Source organism: Microcaecilia unicolor, chromosome 4 (genome assembly GCF_901765095.1).
Source record: "Microcaecilia unicolor chromosome 4, aMicUni1.1, whole genome shotgun sequence".
NCBI lineage: Eukaryota > Metazoa > Chordata > Amphibia > Gymnophiona > Siphonopidae > Microcaecilia > Microcaecilia unicolor.
In genome coordinates this window covers 238,038,782-238,062,410 of record NC_044034.1, presented here as the reverse complement: position 1 = coordinate 238,062,410, position 23,629 = coordinate 238,038,782, and the positions used below count along the sequence as shown (strand labels likewise).

At 41.6% G+C, this 23,629-nt stretch overlaps 1 protein-coding gene across 1 annotated transcript in view; it reads left to right on the top strand.

Moving 5' to 3' along the window:
• Positions 1–23,629, top strand: part of CLYBL (citrate lyase beta like) — a 526,503-nt gene that overhangs the window by 433,499 nt on the left and 69,375 nt on the right. Inside the window, exon 7 of the mRNA XM_030201347.1 lies at positions 5,941–6,065. Coding sequence (XP_030057207.1) covers positions 5,941–6,065 — 125 coding nt within the window. The remainder of the gene's footprint in view (positions 1–5,940; positions 6,066–23,629) is intronic.

Here is a 23,629-nt window from a genome sequence, read left to right as displayed (position 1 = left end):
TAGGATAAACAGGATAGTTTTAAGAGGGCTATGAGATAATGATGAACGTTTACTGAAAAATAACTAATTAGTACTTGTAAGCTTTCTTCTTATTGTCTTTGAATCAGTAATTTTTGAACTGGCTATCTTCCCAATAAGTGCTGGTGCTCACGATGACATCTACTGGCATTGGCAGGTACCAGATTCCAACAAGCATCTTTGGAAGAGAGTTTTATTAGGCAGAATGTTAAACAGTGGGTGGTACATAAGGTTGTGTCCATATACCTCAGATCCTGCACAAGAACCAAATTCTGAATTTCATGCTCATGACTACTATCTTTTTAGTCAAATTATATATATACAGCAGTAAATTGTCTCAAACTCTATTCAACAATGAATGCCTTGTTGCTGAAACAGACTTGATCCAGACATCAATTGTGCAAGCCCTAACAGTCATTAGTATGAACTAAGTACCATGTGGCCCAGAGGTGTAAAATAGGACACACAGCATTTAGGACACACTAATGACAGTTAGCACGTGCTAAGCTTTAGTAAAAGAACCCTTAGATCTTAAGCCTGCTAGATCAGTCCTATATTTCTTGTTTCTTGTTTTTAGGTAACGGGGGGGGGGGGGGGGTCCCTTTTACAAAGTGGCAGTAGGGCTACCATGCCTGTAGTGCATGCCAAATCAACACTACCACCCGGTTAGTATGCCTACTCGGCGGTAATTTCGAAGTTAGCATGCGCTGTTTCCCGTGATAGAAAATATTTTTCTATTTTCTATCACGGGAGGCATTCCTGGTGGTAATCGGCAGCATGACCACATTGGCACATGCTGCATGAGTACTGTACGTGTAGCTTGAGAGCCTTTACCGCTGGGTCAGTGGGTGGCGGTAAGGGCTCAGGCAGTAAATATCCGTGCGCTACTTTTAGGGCCCTGTTTACTAAGCCACGCTGTAGGCACGCTAACCTTTTAGGGCACGCTAATGATAGAGGCTCCCATTATATTCCAGCTTCTCCTATACAAGCACAGAATTATGGAACACACTGCCTAAGGCTGTGAAGACAACCTACGACCACCTAAACTTTAGGAAGTCATTAAAGACTTATCTGTTCAAAAAGGCATACCTCGCCGACCCAACGTAAATGCCAGCAGTCTGCAACACATCATAACCAAAGCTTGTACTGGACACTAAACAATCTTTCCTCTCCTTGATTCCCATTGCAACTGAAACATATGTTCCTTACTCAACCATAATACCACCTGTATTTGTTTCTTTACTGGACTGGCGAATGCCTCTACGGAACAATGTAAGCCACATTGAGCCTGCAAATAGGTGGGAAAATGTGGGATACAAATGTAACAAATAAATAAATATTCCTATTTGTGTCTAGCATTAACACGTTCTCATTTTTAGCATGCGCTAAAAAGTTTGCGCACATACAGCGCGGTTTAGTAAACAAGGCCCTTAATGGCCATTTACTGCCCCCATTTAGAAAAGCCTTTTTTCCCAGCCACGGTAAAAAAAATGGGCCCAGTGTTGCCAAAAACACGCACCCACATTACCTCAGGCCACTTTTTACTGCGGCTTAGTAAAAGGACCCCCTGGGTCTTTAGTCATTTATAGAATGAAAAATACAAGAAGCTGGATTAACTGAACAAATAAATCATGTCCGAGTACTAATAATTTTGTCTCAAGCTTTTGAGGATTTTTTTTCCTCAGCAATGTCTTCCTGCTCCTTTGGAGTTTCAGCTGAATAGGTACTAGCTGGTGCCAATGTCATAAACCTTCATTTGCTGCTTCACAGGGCTTTTTTTTCCCATTTTGATTTTGATTCTTCTCCCCCCCACCCCCGACAAATCATTGTAGTAACAGTCCTCTAGCTGAGATGAACAGACTGCAGTTTCCTTCAGAACCTCTTCCAAGTGTATTCTTGATTGATGGTTGATACCCCCATTTCACTGTGAATACTGCTGCCATAGCATCCTTAGCCATTGCCTGCCGGATAAACAGAAGCCACGGCTGGAAACTGAACAAGGGTCTTTTGCATATCTTATTTGCTATTGGACCAACTTCCGGAACTTTTACTTGTAACAAATTTAATTGAAAAATAATGGTTTTGACATTTAATACCAGTATTAATGGAGCTCAGTAATGATATCTTGTCTGCTAAGGAATTTTCTTGTAGACATGAATTTATAAAATAGATTTTAATTTCCCATAGCTGTGTAATGGCAAAAAAATAGTAACAGCATTGCTGACAATTTTTATTTGTATAAACAATCGTGTGCCAATTACTTTGAACTGTGGTGTGTCTTGAACTTAAGGAATATTTCATACAATAATAAATGGTTCAAATACTTTCTCCTATGGTAAAAAAAAAATTAATTATGATGAACTATGCTATAATTATATTGAAAAAGTTTAAACTAATTAATAATAGCTTTCTGGCAATCATAATATTGTTCAAATGATTTATTTAAGGTGATTACTCATTTTAGAGCATGGAAAGACCTAATGAAATTCCTTTTATAAATGACTGAACAAATTCATCTTTCCAAAGGAAAGATGTCAATCAAACAATTAAATATAAAATGTTTGGACATAAATTAGCTTTGTTATACACTATGAAACAAAACTTCTGATGAAATGCAGCACGGATATTTTCAATTATCATTTACCAATATTGTTTAGAAACGATGTTCGATTTCACAATTGTACAGTATATTTTACAATGCCACAAAAAAAATGTGAGCAATGTGCAAGTCCACACAAATAGCAGTGAACATCAGGAATTTTTCATGCTGAAAACTAAATCTTTGGAAAACAGCATTAACAGTACACATATGTACTCATTCTAGCTGAAACTCCAAAGGAGCAGGAAGACATTGCTGAGGAAAAAAAAATCCTCAAAAGCTTAAGACAAAATTATTAATACTCAGACATGATTTGTTTATTCAGTTAATCCAGCTTGTTGTATTTTTCATTCTATAAATGACTAAAGACCCAGGGGTCCTTTTACTAAGCCGCGGTAAAATGTGGCCTGCGGTAGTGTGGGTGCGTGTTTTTGGCACACATTGGGCCATTTTTTACCGCAGCTGGGGAAAAAAGGCCTTTTTAAAATGGGGGCAGTAAATGGCCATGCGCTAAAATTAAGGGCCCTGTTTACCAAGCCGCGCTGTAGGCATGTATACTTTTTAGTAGATGCTAAAAATGAGCACACGCTAACGATAGACACCCACAGGAATATAATGCATACTGAGAAGACGGATGTAAATAGGAAATGCTATAGAAGGCAAAAAATGACACCATCATAAAGTTGTCTAACAAGACAGGTACTGATTTAAAAGCGCTGTATATCAAATGTTGCTAAAAAAAGAATTTCATAGTCATAAAATATTAATATCTGACAATTATGTATCTACTTGGCAAATTATTCCTAAGACCAGTGGTACTTAACACATTTGCTTCTCTGAAATACATCCTTGCAGTGAGCTAAAAGCAAAAAGCTTCTTGCTGCATCTATTACCAATAGTGTAACTTGCTGGATTTGGTTTCCTATTATAAAAATTCCAGGATGGGATGCGTTTCCTTTTGTGCCACCTTTTATTATAAAAATAATTGAGCCTACTTTGTTATATGTGAAGATACTTTATTTTTTCACTTTGTTCTGATCACTAGACTGTAATTTCCTATAATATTGGAGTCCAGACTTCTTTTGTCCTTCTAAAAAAAAATTTTGAATTCTTCAGTATGAATAAGTGCATGCTACAAAACGAGCACAATAAAAAAAAAAAACACTGGCAGAATGCAAATGTTATTGTATGTTAATAAATTACAGGCCCTGTTTACTAAGTAGATCTAAGGGCATGCTAGCATTTTTAGTACATGTTAAATAGCGCATTCTAAACGCTAAAGACACCCATAGGAATATTTAGGTGTCTCTAGCATTTAAGGCACGTGCTAAGGGCCCTAAATTGATTTCAAATTTTTTTAGTTTTAAAATAACTTTGCAAAATGATTTTCTTTGTAGCAACTAAAATTCTAACTTTTCCTCTAAAATACTAGGATATTGTACTAACATACGAAGCTAGATCAATATTTGGAATAAAGGTAGAATGCAATTTCTCACATTCATAAACTAGACGTATTTTGTTTGTCTTAATATTTTAATGTTCATGTAAATTAATATGTATATACTTAAACACCATCAATGTAGCAGTAAATTATTAAAACTTATTAACATATTATTGGCATCAAACCAGTTCTTATTATTGTATTTAAGTGGCTGAAAAACAAATTAATCACTTCCATAGTGAAGTCTGCCAGCTTATGATCTTTATAATTATTTCATTTATGACCCCACTATCTCTTGCCTGACTTTTTCACACATTTAATTTGGTTTCTCACATGAGAAAACAAAGCTAATTTATAGCTATTTTTACCAGCCAAAATATAGAAGGAAAACATAGAGGACCCATAACTAGTCTGATATCTTTTTTTCAAAAGTTATTTTATGAATCAGTCCTATATGTACATATCAGATTTAAAAATAGTTGTGTGTTTAATACAACCTTATTCATAGCCTGTTACCATACTACAATAAAATGGAGTTTACTGCAAACAGTTTACAGAGAAATCTGGTTATTACATACAAAATATTTTAATTATATTTTACATAATTATATGTAAATTATGTTTTACATATAAATGTACACACATACACAAACAAACACATGTATAAATATCATGTATTATCCTTCCAAGATAGACATATTTATATATTTATTTTATAGGCCATATGCAACCTCTTAAACCACTTGCCAAAGAAACCATATTTTCCAGCTTGGACAGTAAATAATTATAAGCACATTGCAAAATGTATTTCAGTATATTTACATTTGATTAGATATTCAATAAATAAATAAATTAAATAACTTATTTGGCTAATCATACATGAAATAATTTATCTTATAACAACTCTCTTTAGAAGTTCTTGTGCACTGAGCACCTGGGAGGGGAGCCTTTGCTAAACCAGAAATGTAGCATTAACAGCCAAGGGGCCCTTTTACTAAAGGGCTGGCGACGGCAATAGGCTTGCTGCATGCCAATCTAGAACTACTACCGGGCTACCACAGCAGCCTGGTGATAATTCTGCCCCTAGCGTGCACCATTTTTACTGCCAGGTTAGCACCGGTGCACCTCAGTGGGTGGCAGTAAGTGCCCCCCCCCCCAAATGGCCTCAAGTGCAAACTTACCGCATGGCCATTTCTTTTTTTCTACCCTTTTACCCTCTGTGGTAAAAGGAGCCTCGGCACGTGGCAAAAAACACATGCTGTCGCTAGCACAGGGGCCCGTTTACCGCAGCTTCGTAAAGTGATAAAGTCTCACGCAGCAACCGGGCGGTAATGACCTACACGCATCAAATGCCACTTGGCGAGGGTTCAAAAATAAAAAGTCTTTTTTCGGACGAGCGTATCAGACGTGTGCCAAAAATGATATTACCGCAAGAGCCAAGCGGTAGCCGGTCGGTAACTCCATTTTGGTGCACGTTGGGCATGCGTAGACGCTTACACAGCTTAGTAAAAGGGCCCCTTAGTGTTTTCACAGAACTGAACATTCACTCTGCTTTAGCCACACTTATCATAGATTTTTAATGGAATAATAGTCATTAGATTTTTTTTAGAACTAACTCTAGTAGCTGAGTGCACAGTTTGACAGTGATAAGTAGCTTTTGCTAGCAATTTATCAGCTATAGCTACATCTCTGTTGTGTTTCTCAAGCAAGATCTAGATTTGTGCTGCTCAAGTGAAGAATACAGTTCAACTGTTTGTATTAAATACTTCTGTTATTATTTAATGCATAGCCTGTGTGACCTAGATTTTTCAGCACCTGGTCTATATTTTGTGAAAACATCTGCTGTTATTTCATGTTTCTGGCATTATTCATCTTCTTGCAGGTAAGCAGGTGATTCATCCTAACCAGATTCCCATTGTCCAGACACAGTTTTCACCAAGCTCTGAAAAAATAAAATGGGCAGAAGAACTGATCTGTGCATTTGAAGAACATCAGCAATTAGGAAAGGTAATGAACACATTGATCCAACAAATTAGAAAATCTGTATTAATGTATGGGTTTTTTTTTTTATCCTTTAATAGATATGATCATTCTTTTCTTTGCTCAAACTATGCATCTGTGTTAATTTTTCTAATGCAATAGCATGATGTATCCAGAATGGTTAGTTCATAGGTCATTCAAGATAATGGATTTAAAAAAAATAATTATTATGCCTGTTATTGTTATGTCAGCCGTTATGGATATGCTCTATGGGTTAGAGCTATAGGCATGCTCTGGGTTAGTGAATTATACACATACAAACTAAAATAAAAGTAGAACATGGAAATTCTTGATAGTGGGATTTTTTGATAAAAGAATTTTGAATTGTAGAATTTATTTTCACAGATAGCAGATCATATAAAGCCAACCAATTTTTAGATAATAGATTCTTGGGGAAGGATAATGGATTAGGCTCAGATAGTAAGACTTTCCAGTTAATAGATCATTGGATAATGGTAGCTCACTGTAATACAAAAAGTAATTCATTCTAATTTTATTTTTTTAAAAACAATTTTTGGACCCTGGGCCTAGAAACTGGGGGGCCCTTTTACTAAGTCATGTAAGCGTCTACGCAAGCCCAATGCGTGCCAAAATGGAGTTACCACCCAGCTACTGCATGGCTCTTGCGGTAATTTCATTTTTGGCATGCATCCGATATGAGCGTCCAAAAAATAATTTTTATTTTATGACGCATATATCCCACGTGCGCCAAGTGGCATTTGATGCGTGTAGGTCATTACCACCTGGTTACCACTAGGTCAGTGGCTGGTGGTAGGGTCTCAGACCCAAAATGGATGCGCAGCAATTTTCATTTTGCCCCGCGCAAAAATTATAAAAAGGCATTTTTTTACAGGTGAGCTGAAAAATGGTTCTGGGCCTGCCCAAAACACACATCTACACTACCACAGGCCATTTTTCATTGCGCCTTTGTAAAGGGCCCGTAGAGGTTTTATCTAATGCAGTGCCTATATATCATCCCTGGATGCTAGATTATATTAAGAACATAAGAAGTATTATGCTGAGTCATCTGTAATGGTGGCCAATCTAGGGCTTTGTTTACTAAGCCGCGCTGTAGGTGCGCAAACATTTAGCGCACGCTAAAAATGAGCACTTGCTAAAGCTATAGACACCCATAGCGCGGTGTAGTAAAGAGGGCCTTAGGTCATCCTAAATTCTAATAAAAATACCTAATTGATCTTCACTTGTAAATTAAGCCTGAGATCGCTGACAGAAAGAAAATTATGAAAAATTTACTATTATGGGGTTAATTAAAGAAAGGTCACCTAAAGTGAAGTTCCACAATTTTGTGCACCAAGCATGAATTCTATCATGGTAATTATGTACATGACTACATTATAGAATTCTATCATAAATTGGCATTTACACACCAAAATTTAGGCATGAACAGTTATGCCATAAATGCATGCACTTATATGTGTCACCTTCCTTGCATAACTGATAATATTCTGTGATGTGCACACTAGAATACTTGGAACGTTCATACCCTCCCACATCAACGCCCCATTTGCAGTCACATTCTAGACAATTTCCCCCAAATTTTATAAAAAGGGCTGAAAATTGTGTGCACAAATTTAGCCGCATGCCGAATTTGCATTCACTATTTAATTGAATAACAAGCCAATTAGGGCTGATAATTTATTGATTTATTTGTTACATTTGTATCCCGCCTTTTCCCACTTATTAGTAGGCTCAAAGTGGCTTACATAGGCCCGGAGAGGTGGTTACAGACTCCGGTGTGAACAAATACAGTAAAAAAAATATCAGTAAATAGGTTCATCTCAATCGAAATGAGATCAAGCATTATTGATGCTAATTGGAATTAATTCAAATTCACACGTGTAAATTTAGGCGTGGGTATCTACATGTAAATTTTACACACAGGTGAAAAAGGGGGCACGACCATGGGAGAGTCATGAGTGGATCATGGGCATTCCTATAATTTACATGTGCAGTTATAGAATTAGGGGGATCTGCACCTAATTTAGGCGTAAAGATTTACACCAAGGTTTCAATGGTGTAAATGCTCACACCTAAATGTAGGCACACTTCCCAGTGCTAAGCACTATTCTATAAACAGCGCCTAACTTTGGGGCCCTTTTACTAAATTGTGGTAAAAAGTGGCGTGCGCTAGTTTTGGCATGTGAAATTGGTGAGTGCTGGGCCATTTTTTACCATGGCAGGAAAAGGGCCTTTTTTAAAATGGGGCAGTAAATGGCCGTGGGCTAATATTAAAATTAATATGTGGCTATTTACTGCCTGAGCCCATACCGCCACCTATTTAGAAGGCAGTAAGGGCTCATGCGCTACTCATGCGGTTATTGGGCAGCGCACAACAGTGTGACTGCACTGCCAATTACTGCCGGGAATGTCCCCACGGTAGAAAATAGAAAATTATTTTCTACACGGGAAACTTCACGTGCCAACTTTGGAACTACCGCCAGCAGGGGCATAGCCAGATCGCACGGTGGGAGGGGGCCAGAGCCCGAGGTTGGGGGCACATTTTGAGTGCTGCCCCGCCGCCCCCCCCCCACTGCCTCGCCTCGCCTCCCCCCCATGCCTCGCCTCGCTGCTTCCCTTCACCTCACAAACAAATACCTTTGCTGGTGGGGGTCCCCAACCCCCGCCAGCCAAAACCTTCTTCAGCGCCAGTCTCCGGCGCAGCATCAGCATGCACAGGAGGAGCAAGAAGAAAGAAGGGCAGGGGCAGGCAGCGAATGCGGCTGCGCAGGAGACCGCCGCTGAAGAAGGCTTCGGTTGGGGGGGGTTGGGGACCCCCGCCAGCTAAACCAGGGGCCTGGACGATATTTGCGGGGGCCCAGGCCCCCGTGGCCCCCCGTAGCTACGCCCCTGACCGCCAGGTGCCCGTTCTACCCCAGTGGTAGGGTTGATTTGGTATGCGCTACCCGCGTGATAACCTGTTGTGGCTTTAATCGCTCTTTATAGAATACTGCTTAGAGCTATTTTTTGTCACTGATTTTTTAGGAGCCATTTATAAAATCAGAACTATACATGTGCACTTTATATAAGTCACGAGTGTAACTGCAAATTAGTACTAATTAGGGCCAGTTATTGGTATTGCCAATTAAGTGCCAATCGAGAGCCAATTAAATAATTAAGGAGGTCTTTTACGCAGTAGTTCCACCCCGAGTACGCACCATTTATAGGGGGGAAAGAAAACCCCTAGAAATGGCTTGCGCGGCGGTAACCCAGCAGTAATCGGGCATTGCCGCACACACGGTTATCGTGGGAGCACTTATCACCACATCAGTGGGTGGCAGTAAGGACTTCCCATCGCATGGCTATGCTGTAAGAGTTCTCTTACTGCATGGCCATGTTTGGGGGCTTTTTACCCGCTGTGGTAAAAAGGACCCTGGCAAGTGGGAAAAACAACCCTCACCGCTAGCGCAGGGCCCTCTTTCCCACAGCTTGGTAAAAGGGTCCCTCAGTTACATGTATAAGTGGTACTATTCTATAACTAGGAGCACAATTCTTAACTGCGTGTGCTATTTATAGGACTAGAGAGTATATGCACTGTTTTTTCTTTATAATGAGACTATTGTATTTGTTCTAAAGATGATGTGCTCCTGCAGAGTTTTCAAGTAAGCAATAGAAAGAATTTGTTTGGAGAACAGTTTGTCATAAGAGGATTTGGTTGTAAAGGGGAGTGTTCTGTCCTTGGGACAAGTAACAAATTAATTGTGTTTAAATTCCCTCAAAACTCATATATTTTATTATCAAAATTTGATAGTTTATGGATATATGTTGTACAGACTTACAGACCAAAGGTTTAGAAAAATGAGAGAGCAAATTAACGCTGGAATATGGTTGTTCCTAATTTAGTGCATCATTGAGTCTCACGTTTCTTGCTCTGTGGGTTTCTGCTATGTAAATATTGCAGTGGTGATGCACAATCTGTCTCCACTTTGTGCCAGTAATACTTAAATTAGGTATTGCCTGAAGGAAGATTTTATGCTAGTTGAAGCATTGTTCGTTAATTATCTTAAAGGTTATTTGCTATAATCCAGTTTGCTTTCTTTTAGAAAGGAAAAATTTAGCAGTCCAATATGTGTACTAAATATAATCTTATTCACCCTAGAAAGGAAGATGCATAAGTGCTTTCAGATTACACCTCCTTCAATTTACGTAGGACAACATTTTATAAACAATTTACTATATATCACTTTTCTTTTATGGTTTTTTAAACTTTTATAATTATTGTGTAAAATTACTCCATTTGCTGGTTCCTGCTGGCCTTTCTTCGTGCTGGCAGCTCTGAATTTAATGCCAGCAGTTACAGGGTTAGAAAGCCTGAAGCACATTCTAATGTCATCATTCTATCATAGCTTTTGGCATGCTGGAAAATTTTTAAGAAGGCAGTATCCAACCGTCTGTCTGTTGAAAAACTTAAATTAGTTAGAAGAAAATCATGAAAGGAGGTGGAAAAGATTAGGTCTTTGTAAGGGATATTTAAAGATGCATATTTTTAGGACTACTAAAGTCCCTTCCTGAGCTATATATTATATGTGAGTGTGCATTACCTGAGGAGAGGGCCTTCAGAATTCCAAAAGCTTGCATCTGTCCAGCTACTTTGTTGGTTTTCTTTTCATTCATTTTATTTGTGATGAGATAATGTGGTACTGGCTTTTTGCTGTCTGAAAAATGAGAAAATAAGGGAAAAAGATGAAGGGGTCTGTTTACGAAAGTGCGGTAAGTTTTTGCACTTACTGTTTGTTAACTGCAAATATTAAGGCACAGTAATGGTAAATGCAGAGGTTGAGTGCTAACTGCCACAGACATAGTCAGTAGGTGCTTTCAGTAGCGCACAGGGCACACACTTACCACACAGGTAATGAAATGCATTGGCAGATAACGCAGGTACATCTGTGTTATCTATTAATGTATTAAACTTGGGGCTGTGGTTGCATCCATTGTCTAACCCCTTCCCCCTTAAAAAAAAAAAAAAAAACAACAGTTGCGCCAAGCCCTCAACCCCTTATCCAAGCTCCATCCCCCGCCCCCCCCCCCCCCCCAGCCCCTAGCACAATCCCTAGGGATCAGATCTGACACTTTGAACTTCGAGTGTCCTGCCTCATTCACTAGAATACCAGGGATACTATTGGGTAAGTGCCAGGAAGGTTTGGGAAGGGGGGTCAAGTGTCTAGTTGAGGGGGAGTTTCTGCTCATGGGGTTGTTGTGGTGGTGGTGGGGGGTTGTGATGGTGGGTTGAATCTGGGGGTCTTTATGATCAATAACAAGAATTGCATTGGGTGGGGGTGGGGGCAGGTTTATTTATTTGTTGCATTTGTATCCCACATTTTCCCATCTATTTGCAGGCTAGGACACAGATCAGACGTTGAGTTGCTTGCACCATTGATATTTATTTTGGGTTGGGGCAGTGACCATGTTGCCTGACTACCCCTTGAGATGAGATAAAGTGGACCCATTCTGTCAGCAGCCCTGACAGTGTGGTAATGACCTGCACACTAGCTGACATTACTGGCCACTCCATATCTCCACCCATAATCCACCCCATTTACATCCCAAACTGCACTCAGCAGTTAGCATGAAATTTTTATCACACTGACTGGTTTTAATGCTTGATAGCCATTTATGTGGATCCATATTAATGGCTAGCATGCATTAAATCCCACACAAACTGCTTAGCACACTTTAATGAATATTCCTCAAAATGGGAGTATTGAAAAATTTAAATTGTTATATAAATTCTGTGACTTCTGAACGGAAATGAATTGGCAGTAAAATTTATTAAAGTACAATTCAGATAAGTCCTACATTTTATCAAACAAACATTGATGTTTGGCTTCTAATTCAGTAGTCAAAGAATATCCAACATGTTTTTTTTTTGCTGCAGATACTGTAATCATTTATTGTAAATTGTTTCCTGTCACGGTGAAACTAAGGGTCCTTTTACTAAGCTGTGTTAAGCAGCTAGCTTGAGTTTTATTCTGCATTAAGCAGTAGTGTCTAATGTGCATTAAAAGAGCCAGCATGGTTTAAAAAAAAAAAATCCATGCTAGCTCCAAAATGTGGGAGTAGATAGTGCATGAGTGTGACCAAGACAATATCCATGTTTCAAGGTTCATTTTATTTGATACTAGTAAAAAAGGCCCGTTTCGGCGGTAGGCAATGAAATGGGCACTAGCAAGGTAATCCCCCACCCTCCCTCGCTGTCTCGCTTTGTCCCCTCCGAGACCCATGCCCCCCTCCCTTCCTTCCTTTCTTCCTTCCTTCCTTCCTTCCAAGTTCCAGACCCCCCTCCCTCCCTCCCTCCCTTCCAGTTCAAGGCCCCCTCACGCCCCTCCCACCGAGTTCCATACTCCCCCCTCCGATTTCAACACCCCCCCTCTACGTTACTGACCCCTGGACCCCTCTGCTGTGACCCTCTTGACCCCCCCTTTCCTCCAAAAACCCTCCCCCGCCGCCGTCGCGTACCTGTGCTGACGGGGGAACCCAACCCCCGACAGCCGAAGTCCTCTTCTCGGCTGCCACTGCGTTGCTTGCTGAATGGTCTGTTCAAGTTCCTGTGCGTGCGTCTCAGACGCACTCACAGAAACTTGAACAGACCATTCAGCAAGCAACGCCAGTGCAGACGAGACAAGGACTTCGGCTGTTGGGGGTTGGGTTCCCCAGTCAGCACAGGTATGCGACGGCGGCGGGGGAGGGTTTTCGGCAGGAAGGGGGGGTTGAGAGGGTTGTGGCAGGGGGGTCCAGGTGTCAGTAACATGGAAGGGGGTGTTGAAATCGGAAGGAGGGGGGAGTCTGTAACTCGGTGGGAGGGGCGTGAGGGGGCCTTGAATTGGAAGGGAGGGAGGGAGGGAGGGGGGGTTGATACCCCGAGGAGGGGGCGTTGGTGCGCCGAGGGGTGGGCTTTGGTGATGCGCGAAGTGGGGGGGGGCTTCCGCTCCTGCTCCTGATGTCGCAGCCAATCTGGTGTTTCCTTTCCAGTGACGTCAGCCTGGCTTCGGAGCTTAGCTCAGTAACTCCGAAGGAGCCAGGGACACAGGCAGGTCCATTAGAACGTTGGAGGTGAGAATTATTATATAGGATACCATCTAGGGGTTACCGTTAAGGCAGTGTACAATATAATTAAAAAAAATAAGAACAAAAGAGGGAATTACAATGTAACAGAGGAGAGAGACCGAAGCAGACTCCTTCACTGCTGTGGGGGATTGGCCAGCGGTAACATAATTTTTCTTTTTGGATGTGTGCCAAGAGGCATTTGATGCACGTAGGTCATTACCACACGGTTACCACGTGAGACTTTACTACTAGGTCAATGGCTGATGGTAAGGTCTCAGACCCAAAATGGGCACGCAGCAATTTTGATTTTGCTGCACATCCATTGTCGACAAAAAAATTTAAAAAGGCCTTTTTTACAGGTGCACTGAAAAATGGATCGGCGTGTGCCCAAAACCCGCACCTACACTACTGCAAGCCATTTTTCAGCAAGCCTTTGTAAAAGGACCCCTATGAGCAGTCTTTCAGGGCTGCTGGTTGTCAGAATAGGTTCTACGGTGGCACAACCCTTGATGTCTGATAGCCTCTCCCATCACCTCCTAGACTTCTGATCCTTCCTGACATCTGTTCACCTAAACTTAAACCCGACACTTGAAGGCTAAATCCCCACCCCAAGTCTAAGTACCTCCCCTGAGAGACTGATCCTCCCTCCATCTCCCTGATCACTCCAGAGCCTACCTGGGGGTCATTGTAGTCCAGTGGCCCTGGGCAGGAGCAGTGCACTTCCATTCCCACCGGGGACTGCTCCAGGATCCAAACTGGTGCCAGTGGCGCCTAGCGGTAGTCTCACAATACTATCACTAGGGGCATCCTTCCATATCAGGAGATTGTTTTTCTCCTGATATGGAAGGATGCTCCCTAGCAATAGTACTGTAAGACTACCATTAAGGGTTATTAGTACTAGTTTTGATCTTGGAGGAGTCCTGGGTGAGAGCACAGAGAGACTGCTTCCATCTGGTCCCACTGAACTACCAATGTTGATTGCTAGGTAGGTCCCAGAGGCTGGCTTCTGGGGGGAGGCACTTAGGGCTTGGGGGTGGGATTTGACATGAGAGGATCAGGTTGAGGGAGTTTGAGCCGATTTGTTAATTTGTGTGTCACAAAGGAATCACATTGATCTGGTTGGTTTTGATTAGTAAAAGTGGGTGTGACAAGTTTGTAGTTTCTCAATCACTTGTACTTTTACCGTGGTGCAGCGTGATTGGGTTTTAATTGGTTCAAGTGTTGTAGTAACATTAATAAACATTTGATTGATTTTTCATCTGGTCTACTATCTCATCTTCATCTTGTCTTTTGCAGATTAGTTGCTTTGCTGTTTTCTTGTCACTTTACATTTGTTCATATTAAATTTCGTCTGCTATTTAGACACCTACTCACCCAATCTCACCAAGTTTGAAATCTTCAGTTCAATGTGCTGCGGCAGCTAAGAAGACGAATAGAATGTTGAGTATTATTAGAAAAGGGATGGAAAACAAACATGAGGATGTTATAATGCCGTTATATCACTCCATGGTGCGACCGCACCTGGAGTATTGTGTTCAGTTCTGGTCGCCTCATCGATATAAATGAATTGGAGAAGGTGCAGAGAAGGACAACAAAAATGATAAAAGGGATTGGACGACTACCCTATGAGGAGAGGTTAAGATGGCTAGGACTCTTTAGCCTGGAGAAAAGGCGGCTGAGGGGTGATATGATAGAGGTTTACAAGATAATGAGTGGGGTAGAGCGAGCAGATGTGAAGCATTTGTTTACACTTTCTAACAATAATAGAACCAGGAGACACAAGATGAAATTAAAATGTGGTAGGTTTAAAACGAATCGGAGAAAGTTTTTATTTACTCAGTGCGTAGTTAGACTCTGGAACTCATTGCCTGAGAAGGTAGTGACGGCAGCTGGCCTTGCTGAGTTTAAAGGGGGTCTGCATAGATTCCTGAAGGACAAGTCCATTGATCGTATTAAATTTTGGGGTTTTGCCAGATTCTTGGGGCCTGGATTGGTTGCTGTCGGAGACGGAGTGCTGGGCTTGATGGACCTTGGGTCTTTTCCCAGCGTGGCGGTGCTTATGTGCTTATGTGCTTAAGTTCTCCTACAGCTCGTTACAATCTCTGCTCATAATTTAAAAATATTGAATAATTTTGTGCTGTGTGCAGACTGTCAGGCTTTCCAAAAGCAGGAACTAGGATCGTGAGCCCTTGGGCCACTGCCGAGGAGCGGCAGTGGCAGGCAAAACCACCCCACACAGGGATAAGACAGAACTCTGACAGTGATGGCTAGACTTCACGTGCACCTGGCCACCCTTCCCCAGGAGTTGAGCCCCTGGGTGCAGGTGGCCGGCAGGACTTGCCGAACAGGGCCAGAACTGGATACCAGCAGGATACACACAGGGACTAGAATACACAGGGAGGCTAGGCAGAATACTAGACTAGGACTCTCAGACAGACAAGGGACAGAACTGAAAGCTGCAAGCAGCCACTGAAACAGGGAACAAACACTGATAGACAGGAGACAGAACTGAAAGCTGCCAGGCAGCCACTGAACAAGAAACGCAGGCAACCAAGAACTAGACAAAGACATACAACAAGAAACAAGACTGGGAAACAAGCAATACAGTACCAGAAGCTACACAAAGGCTAAACTAGACTCAGGCAAGAATTATAGACTATAAACTGGACTAGGCAGAAGTGCACAAGCACCCCAACATACCAGGGCCTTAGGCGATGCAAAGGCAAAGCAGAGAGTTCCCAAATGGCTAATAAGCCCAGCAGCAGCTGAGATTCAGCTGCAGCAATCACAAGGCAGCTACGGGTGCTGTGCAGGCTCAAACAAGACAAGGAAGTCTGGCAGGCCGGAAGATCCGAACTGGACTGGGCTGAAGTCTGGAACTGGAAACAGCACACAGACAATCCAATGCAGCCATCAGGTCTGGCCACCAGGGGGCGAGATGACTGAGAGCCTGAAACATGGGCACGATTGTGACACAGATTTAATTATTGCTACCTTTTCAGGATCATTTATAAATATATTAAAAAGCGTCAATCATAATACAAATCCCTGGGACATTCTATTATTTACCTTTCTTCTCTGAGAAAACACCCTTTCACCTATTGTTTGTTTCCTGTCTTATAGCCAGTTCCCAATCCACATTAGAGTGTTTCTTCCTCTCCCAAGACTTTGTAATTTTCTTAAGTTTTTAATTAAAAAAAAAAAAAATTTAAGTAACATTTTAAATAATATCAAGAAGCACCTGTGTGATACCCCAAGCGAGGATTGATTGTGGACCTGCAAAATATTACAGACAGACAAAGGTATATAAATGAAAATTTATTAACTGAATCCTGAGGCCTGCTACGTCACAGGGCCAGGAACATAAGGTGAAACGCCTCTGTAGTTCAGTAAATACAGTCTTAAGCCAGCCTCTGGCTGGTAGGCCCAAAATACTATCTGTGGCTGGTGGGGCTGCCATGCCCAAATACGACCTGTAAGTTCTACTCGGTTCTTCTCCAGACCTCAGAGCAAGGCTCGCTAATCTCAGATCAGGAAACAGAAGTGGCTTACCTCAATCAGGTCATGATCATTAGACATAAGCTCTAGCGGTATATGCTAGGGCTTCCATTCTTTCTTCCCTGGTCCTCCTTAACCTCAGTCTGGTCCTGCCTTTTATACTTCCTAGTTCTGACTCCACCCCTCCTGGCTCACTTCCTCCCGGGGTGGGACTAGCGACCTTAACGTGGCTCAAGCTAGCTGAGCGATCCTTGTTAAGGGTGAAGGGCAGTGTTCCTTATACCCCCTCACAACCTGATACACAAACTTAGGGGCTCTTTTCTCAAGCAGCGGTAGGGTGTGGGGAGCATGCGGCAAAACAGCATTACCATAGGGCGCACCCTGGTGCCCGTCAGTAGTTCTGAGTTTTCCACATGCCATTTCCTGCTCTAGTGTGGGCACATTGCTGTTCTCTGCCCAATTACTTCCAGGTTAGTGCGTGAGCCCTTACCGCCTTCTAAATAGGTGGCAATAAGGATAGACAGTAAATGGCCGTGCACTAATTTTGATATTAGCACATAACCGTTGACGACTCAAAAAAAAAAGCCTTTTCCCACTGCAGTTAAAAAATGGCCTTGTGCACGGCAATCCCACTCACTAACACTACCATGGGCCACTTTTTATTGCCACTTAGTAAAAGAACCCCTTAGTGATCAAAGCAGGAAACAGAGAAAAAGAAAATACATGAAAAAGAAAAATTAATCCCTGAATATGTGGAGGGGGTGGGAGGAATTGCCACAATCCTAGAGTCATCAAACAAGGAAAAAAGAAAAAATGTTGATAATCGCCCCACCCCAAGATCATCTGATAACAAACCATTCACCCCCTAACCTGCTAAATCACTGCAAGAATTGTCTAGCACTAGGAGTGCTTGTTCAGTCCACTTTGCTTCCAGAAATACCTTTGATTCAGAAGGGTCAAAGAAAATATATTTTCATTTCTTTAATTACAGAATACATGTACAAGGAAAACAAAATATAAATGAAGCACCCAAGGCCAAAGCTTCACATTAAAATTGAAGAAATAGGTTACACTTTTCTTGGGTCACCCTAGTAAGCTCAGGAAAAATCTAAATTCTTTGACCCATAAAAAGAGATAGTGAATTCTGAAAATAAAGCCTAAGCACCTATATTCAGTCTTACTCAAGCACAAAACAAGCCAATATATTCACTTTCCTTATTTCCCCTGATCCCAAAGAGTCCAGGATAGCCATCATATCCAGTCAATCCATGGAAAATTGAGCTTGATATTCATTTCTCATAGAAGATGTACACCATCCCATTGGAAAGAAGTAAGAGGTCCTTTTACTAAGATGCGCCGAAAAATGGCCTGCACTGATGTAGATACGTGTATTGGACGTGCGCAGGTCCATTTTTCAGTGCACCTCCAAAAAAGGCCTGTTTTTGGGGGGGGGGGCTGAAAATGAACGTGCAGCAAAATGAAAATTGGCACGCATCCATTTTGGGCCTGAGACCTTACCGCCACCCACTGACTTAGCGGTAAGGTCTCAAGCCTGAGTCTCAAGCAACCCTATATTCCAAAGTAGCAAAATCTTATCTTTTATCAAACTTTCAGCCTTAATTTCATTCCTTCCAAGGCCCATATCTGACCTTCTTGGACAGAAATACACTGGCTCTGAAATTGGATCATAGACCTCACTTCCACAGATATAGCAGAAATATTCATCACAGACCAAGTCAATTTTTCATCCAATCTAATTAATGCAGACCATAAAGCATCCAAAGTGTCTTCTGGAGAATTAATAAAGGTGAGGCCCCCAACAAGAGAAGATACAGGTAGCACAGCCAAATGAGAAGAATCAGATTTCATCACTAGACTGGCACTCCCCCCCCCCCCCCCCCACACACACACTAATTTAACCATCGGGACTGCAGCCATGTGATCTTCAGACTCCACTCCTCTGCTACTTCACCACTCTCACCTTAGATCTGCCTCTCCAACAGCTCCCTCAACACTCCAGTTGATGTTGATATCATCAATTTGTGCCCTATTGGACTGCAGCTGCCCAGATCTCCCCATGAAGAGGCTCGGATAGGTTACTTGGGTGGGCTCAGAGCGACTTCATACCCAGACTGGGGGACCACTCCATCACTACCATCACCAGCAGATACTATACCCAGTGCTCCAGATGAATTACCAACATACCACACAATGGATTGCTGACTCAGGAAGAAAGGTAAGGGTTCCAAGGGATAAAATGTCACCTTTCCCTTCATCTTTACCACCTTTAGAGAAATTAGGCAATGTAAAATAGGCAAAATAAAAAATATGGGTTCCCAACTTAGCACAGCCAACTCGGCATGGCACCATCTTAATTCTTCTCCCCTTTTCAAGAGTCTTTCATGATGGATTTTGTGAAACCAGCTTACTCTTATCCACATGTTTATTAGCAAATTCAAAATCTAACATTGTAAAGACAAGACGTCCCTTTGCTAAATCCACATTGGCTCCGCTCCATTAAATTATGACTGTACATATGGCTACTAATTTTATATTTCATGCTTAATGGTCTATAATCCTCTAGATCACCTCTGGAGCCTTTTCTATTAATGTTACATTGGCCATTCTGCAATTCTCATATACCAATGCTGATATTAATTATAGGTTACAGATCACTATTTTTAGATCTGAAATTTAATATTTGAGTACTTTCCAAACTCTACTGTGCATACCATCTGGTCCTGGTGATTTGTTGCTCTTTAGTTTGCCAATTTGTTCCACTGTGTCTTTCTGATTCACTGTGATGTGTGTCAGTTCTTTTGAATCATCATCAAAAAGTATTTCTAGCATTGATATATCCCTGACATCCTCTTCAGTAAAGACTGAAACAAAGAATCCATTTAGTATTTCTGCAATGGACTTATCCTCCTTGAGTGTCCCTGTTACCTTTTGCTCATCTAATGGTCTCACTAAGACACTCACAGGCTTTTTACTTTTATTGCACATAGAAAGGTTTTATTATTAGGTTTACCTCTGTTTCTTTTCAAATTTTCTTTTGCTATCTGTTATTAAATCAAGTTGTATTTACATAGTAATTCATCCCATCAATCTGTAACTTTCAGTGACTTAAATATTGCCGTGGTAAATTTGGTCAAGCTGCGTTAGGCGCCTTTAAGTCCCATTAAGGGGCAAATAATGCAACTTAAATCCCTAATGCAGATTGATAACTTCCCCCCTAAGTACCATACATTTTAACCCTCCAACCATATTTTTTAGACTTCTGGTATTTACATTCAGGCAATTCAAAATATGTTTTGTATTTGCATTCACAAACTGTCTACCAGTTGATATTGGTAAGTTGGAATAAATTATATCTGTCTGCTCTTTATTAACATACACCTGGGCCTTTTAAGCCTTTATGATAGCTTTTCTTTTGGGGTATTCTGTCTTCCCCATTTTGCCAGTATCTTTGGAAGATACCTGAATCATGCCATCCTAAGTGACTGTTGACTTTGACCCATAAGTTAGTTTAACAGATGGTGTATTAAATGTCCAACACCAGAGTTTCTCCCTGGTTATTGTAGCACTTGTCCTTTTAAGATAGGCTTTCCCTTTCCTAAAAGGTTCCCTAGTTTTCTCTGCATCACTCTCTCATCCATACATTGATATTCTGGAGCTCAGCCAGCTCCTGACTCCTGTGTATGAGAATGCTACCATGGAGAGTTTAGATGTCAATTTTTACTAAAAGCCTAAATATGGCTTCCTGAATCTCCCTAAATCCCTGATCTATGTTGTTGTACCCATATGTACCAGAACAACCTGCTTCTCTCCTGCACTCTCTAAAATTCTATTTAAATGATGCATAATGTCCACTACATTTGCATCGCACTAGTGAATTACCAAGTGATCCTGATCCCTACCAGTCACCCATCTGTCTGCACCCTAATGATTGAATTGCAAATGACAGCGACATCCTAATTCTTCCTGTAATGGCACATGCCCTTGGAGACACCCACATCCTGGGTGTGCAAAGATACTGATCACCTGTAGGATCACTTTCTGCCATACCGTTGATGTCAGATTCTAAAATTTGTGATTCTCTTATTCTGTGACCCCTTATGTTAGCTTTCATAGCATCCCACTAGATACTGGTCTTAATATCATTCATTGGATTTAGATCAAAAAAGTCAGTTATTCTGCATCTCATTAATTTGACAAATTCATCATCCTGAAGGAGAGTAGCGTTAAACCACCATGGGGGTTTGTTGTTAAAGGCAATAATGTTATCCAGAGTAAAAGTAATAGGAAGGTGAGCATGGAGTTCTTCAGGGGTCGGAGCTGGGACTGATTCTGATTAATATTTACAGAGTGATCACTGGATAGTGTGGTACAGTATTAAGACACACAAGGAAAGGGTCCATTAAAAAGTGAAGTTACTAGAATTTAAAAAACTAATTTTGTCAAGATGGAGGAGTACCTCAAGGAGTTATCAGATGGATGGGAACATCTGGGCGTAGAAAGCAATGTATAAAACTGAATGAAGCTTTTTAAAGGCAACAAACATTTTTGATAGGAAAGTAAATAAAATAAGAGGAAAAGGAGGTTACTTTGGTTCTCAAAAGAAACAGTTAAAAAGGTAAGGAAAAAGAGGATAGCCTTCATGAACTACACCAGATCACAGAAAGACAAAGACAGGCAACAATATCTGGAAAAGGTATAAGTAGTAGTTAGGAAACCAAAGATGCAAATAGAAGAAAAAATAGCCAATGCGGTAACATGGGGAGACCTGAAATGTTAGAGACAGATGGAAGTGCAAAAGTGGCATTGTGAGACTCAAAAATAAAGGGAAGGAATATGCAGAACCTGATCAAGATAAAGCAGAATTGCTTCTGTTCTGTGTTCATAGATGAAGAGCTTGGCTGCAGAAGATAACACAAATAGGAACAGAACTGAGGTAGACTTTGAATGATTTTCAGGAGGTGCCAGCTAAACTAAATGTAGACAAAGCAATAAGGTCAGATAGAATACATCCGAGGGTACAGTGGAAAGTTCCGGTGGCTCTGTTGTCTGACCTTTTCAATGCTCGTTTTGAGTTAGAAGTTATCCCGGACTGGAGACGGGCGTATGAGGTCCCTCTCCACCAAAGTGGAAACAAGGAGGAGGTTGGGAACTACAGGCCAGTTACTTTGATCTTTGTGGTGAATGAATTAATGGAAACAGTTCTAAAGACAGAGTATAGTGAAGTTTCTAGAATCCGATGGATTGCAGGACCTGAGGCAACATGGTTTTACTAGAAGTAGGTCTTGAAAGAACAAATCTAATTAATTTCTTTGACTTGGTAACCAGAGAGTAGGATTGAGGGAGAGTGTTAGATGTGGTGTACTTAGATTTTAGTGAAGCCTTTGACGTGGAGGGGCATTTTCGAACGGGGATGCCCATCACTAAGGGCGCCCATCTCCGAGGACGGCGTGGTGAAGGAGCAGGGCCAACCGTATTTTCGAACGAGATGGGCGTCCATCTTTTGTTTCGAAAATACGGTTGGGGGCGCCCAAATCTCGACCTAAATGCTGAGATCGCCAGATTTAGAGATGGGCGCCCTCGGTTTTCCCCCATAATGGAAACCGATGGCGCCCATCTCAAAAACGAACCAATCCAAAGCATTTGGTCGTGGGAGGGGCCAGGATTCGTAGTGCACTGGTCCCCCTCACATGCCAGGGCACTAACTGGGCACCCTAGGGGGCACTACAGTGGACTTGGCAAATTGGTCCCTTACCTTGGATGCTGAGCCCCCCAAACCCTATCTCCCCACAACTATACACCACTATCATCACCCTAAGGGGTGAAGGGGAGCACCCACATGTAGGTACAGTGGGTTTTGAATGGCTCCCATTTTCCACCACAAGTGTAACAGGTGGGGGTGGGGGGTGGGCCTGGGTCCGCCTGCCTGAGGTGTACTGCACCCACTAAACCTGCTCCAGGGACCTGCATACTGCTGTCATGGACCAGAGTATGACATTTGAGGCTGGCATAAAGGCTGGCAAAAAAATTCTTAAAGTTATTTTTTTGAGGGTGGGTTAGAGACATCTAAATAACTAGGCAGTCCTCTTTCAATTGAAAGGAAGATCTGGAACCATGGAGCACAGAATGAAGGTGAAAGAGGATAGATTCAGGACTAATCTAAAGCAATCCTTCTTTATGGAAAGGGTGGCAGATGCATGGACTAGCCCGCCCCCCCCCCCCCCCCCCGGTGGAGGGGATGGAAACAAAGACTTTATTTGAATTTAAGAAAGGATGGAACTCTAAAGGAAAGGATAGGATAGTAGGTGTAATTTTAATTTTTGTGGAGTTTTTTTCTTTAACCTATGATTATTGTAAGCCGCCCTTGTGAATTTGGCTGTTGCTGGTGGGGTCTGACTTAGTTTTCTACTGAGGTCTTTTTTCTCCACATTCTTTTGACATTAGCGTTACTCTCATTTCTCTGCCTTACATCTTTTGTAGGTAGTTCTTTTGTTATTGCGTTTGGTAATTGAAATCACCCATTATTATACTGTTGCCAAACTTGCTAGCTTTTCTAACTTCTGTTATCATATCTTCATCTGTCTGATTCTTCTGGCCTGGTGGACAGTAGTATAGCCCTATGCATATTCATTCCGCAAAATGATCCAAACCATGGTGCTAACCCACGTAGACTAATGCAATAGTATTTATGTAGGCTGCAAAGATCAAATCATAAGAAAACTACAGACAGAACAAAACACGGCTGCCAGACTCATCTTCAGAAAAACATGCTTCGAAAGTGCGAAACCCCTCCTAAGAAGCTTACATTGGCTTCCTATTAACACTTGCATAACTTTCAAATATGCACAATAGTCCACAGAATCATCTACGGACTCGCACCAGATTACATGACGGAACTTATCGATCTACCATTAAGAAACATGACAAGAACAGCAAGAACCTACCTAACCCTT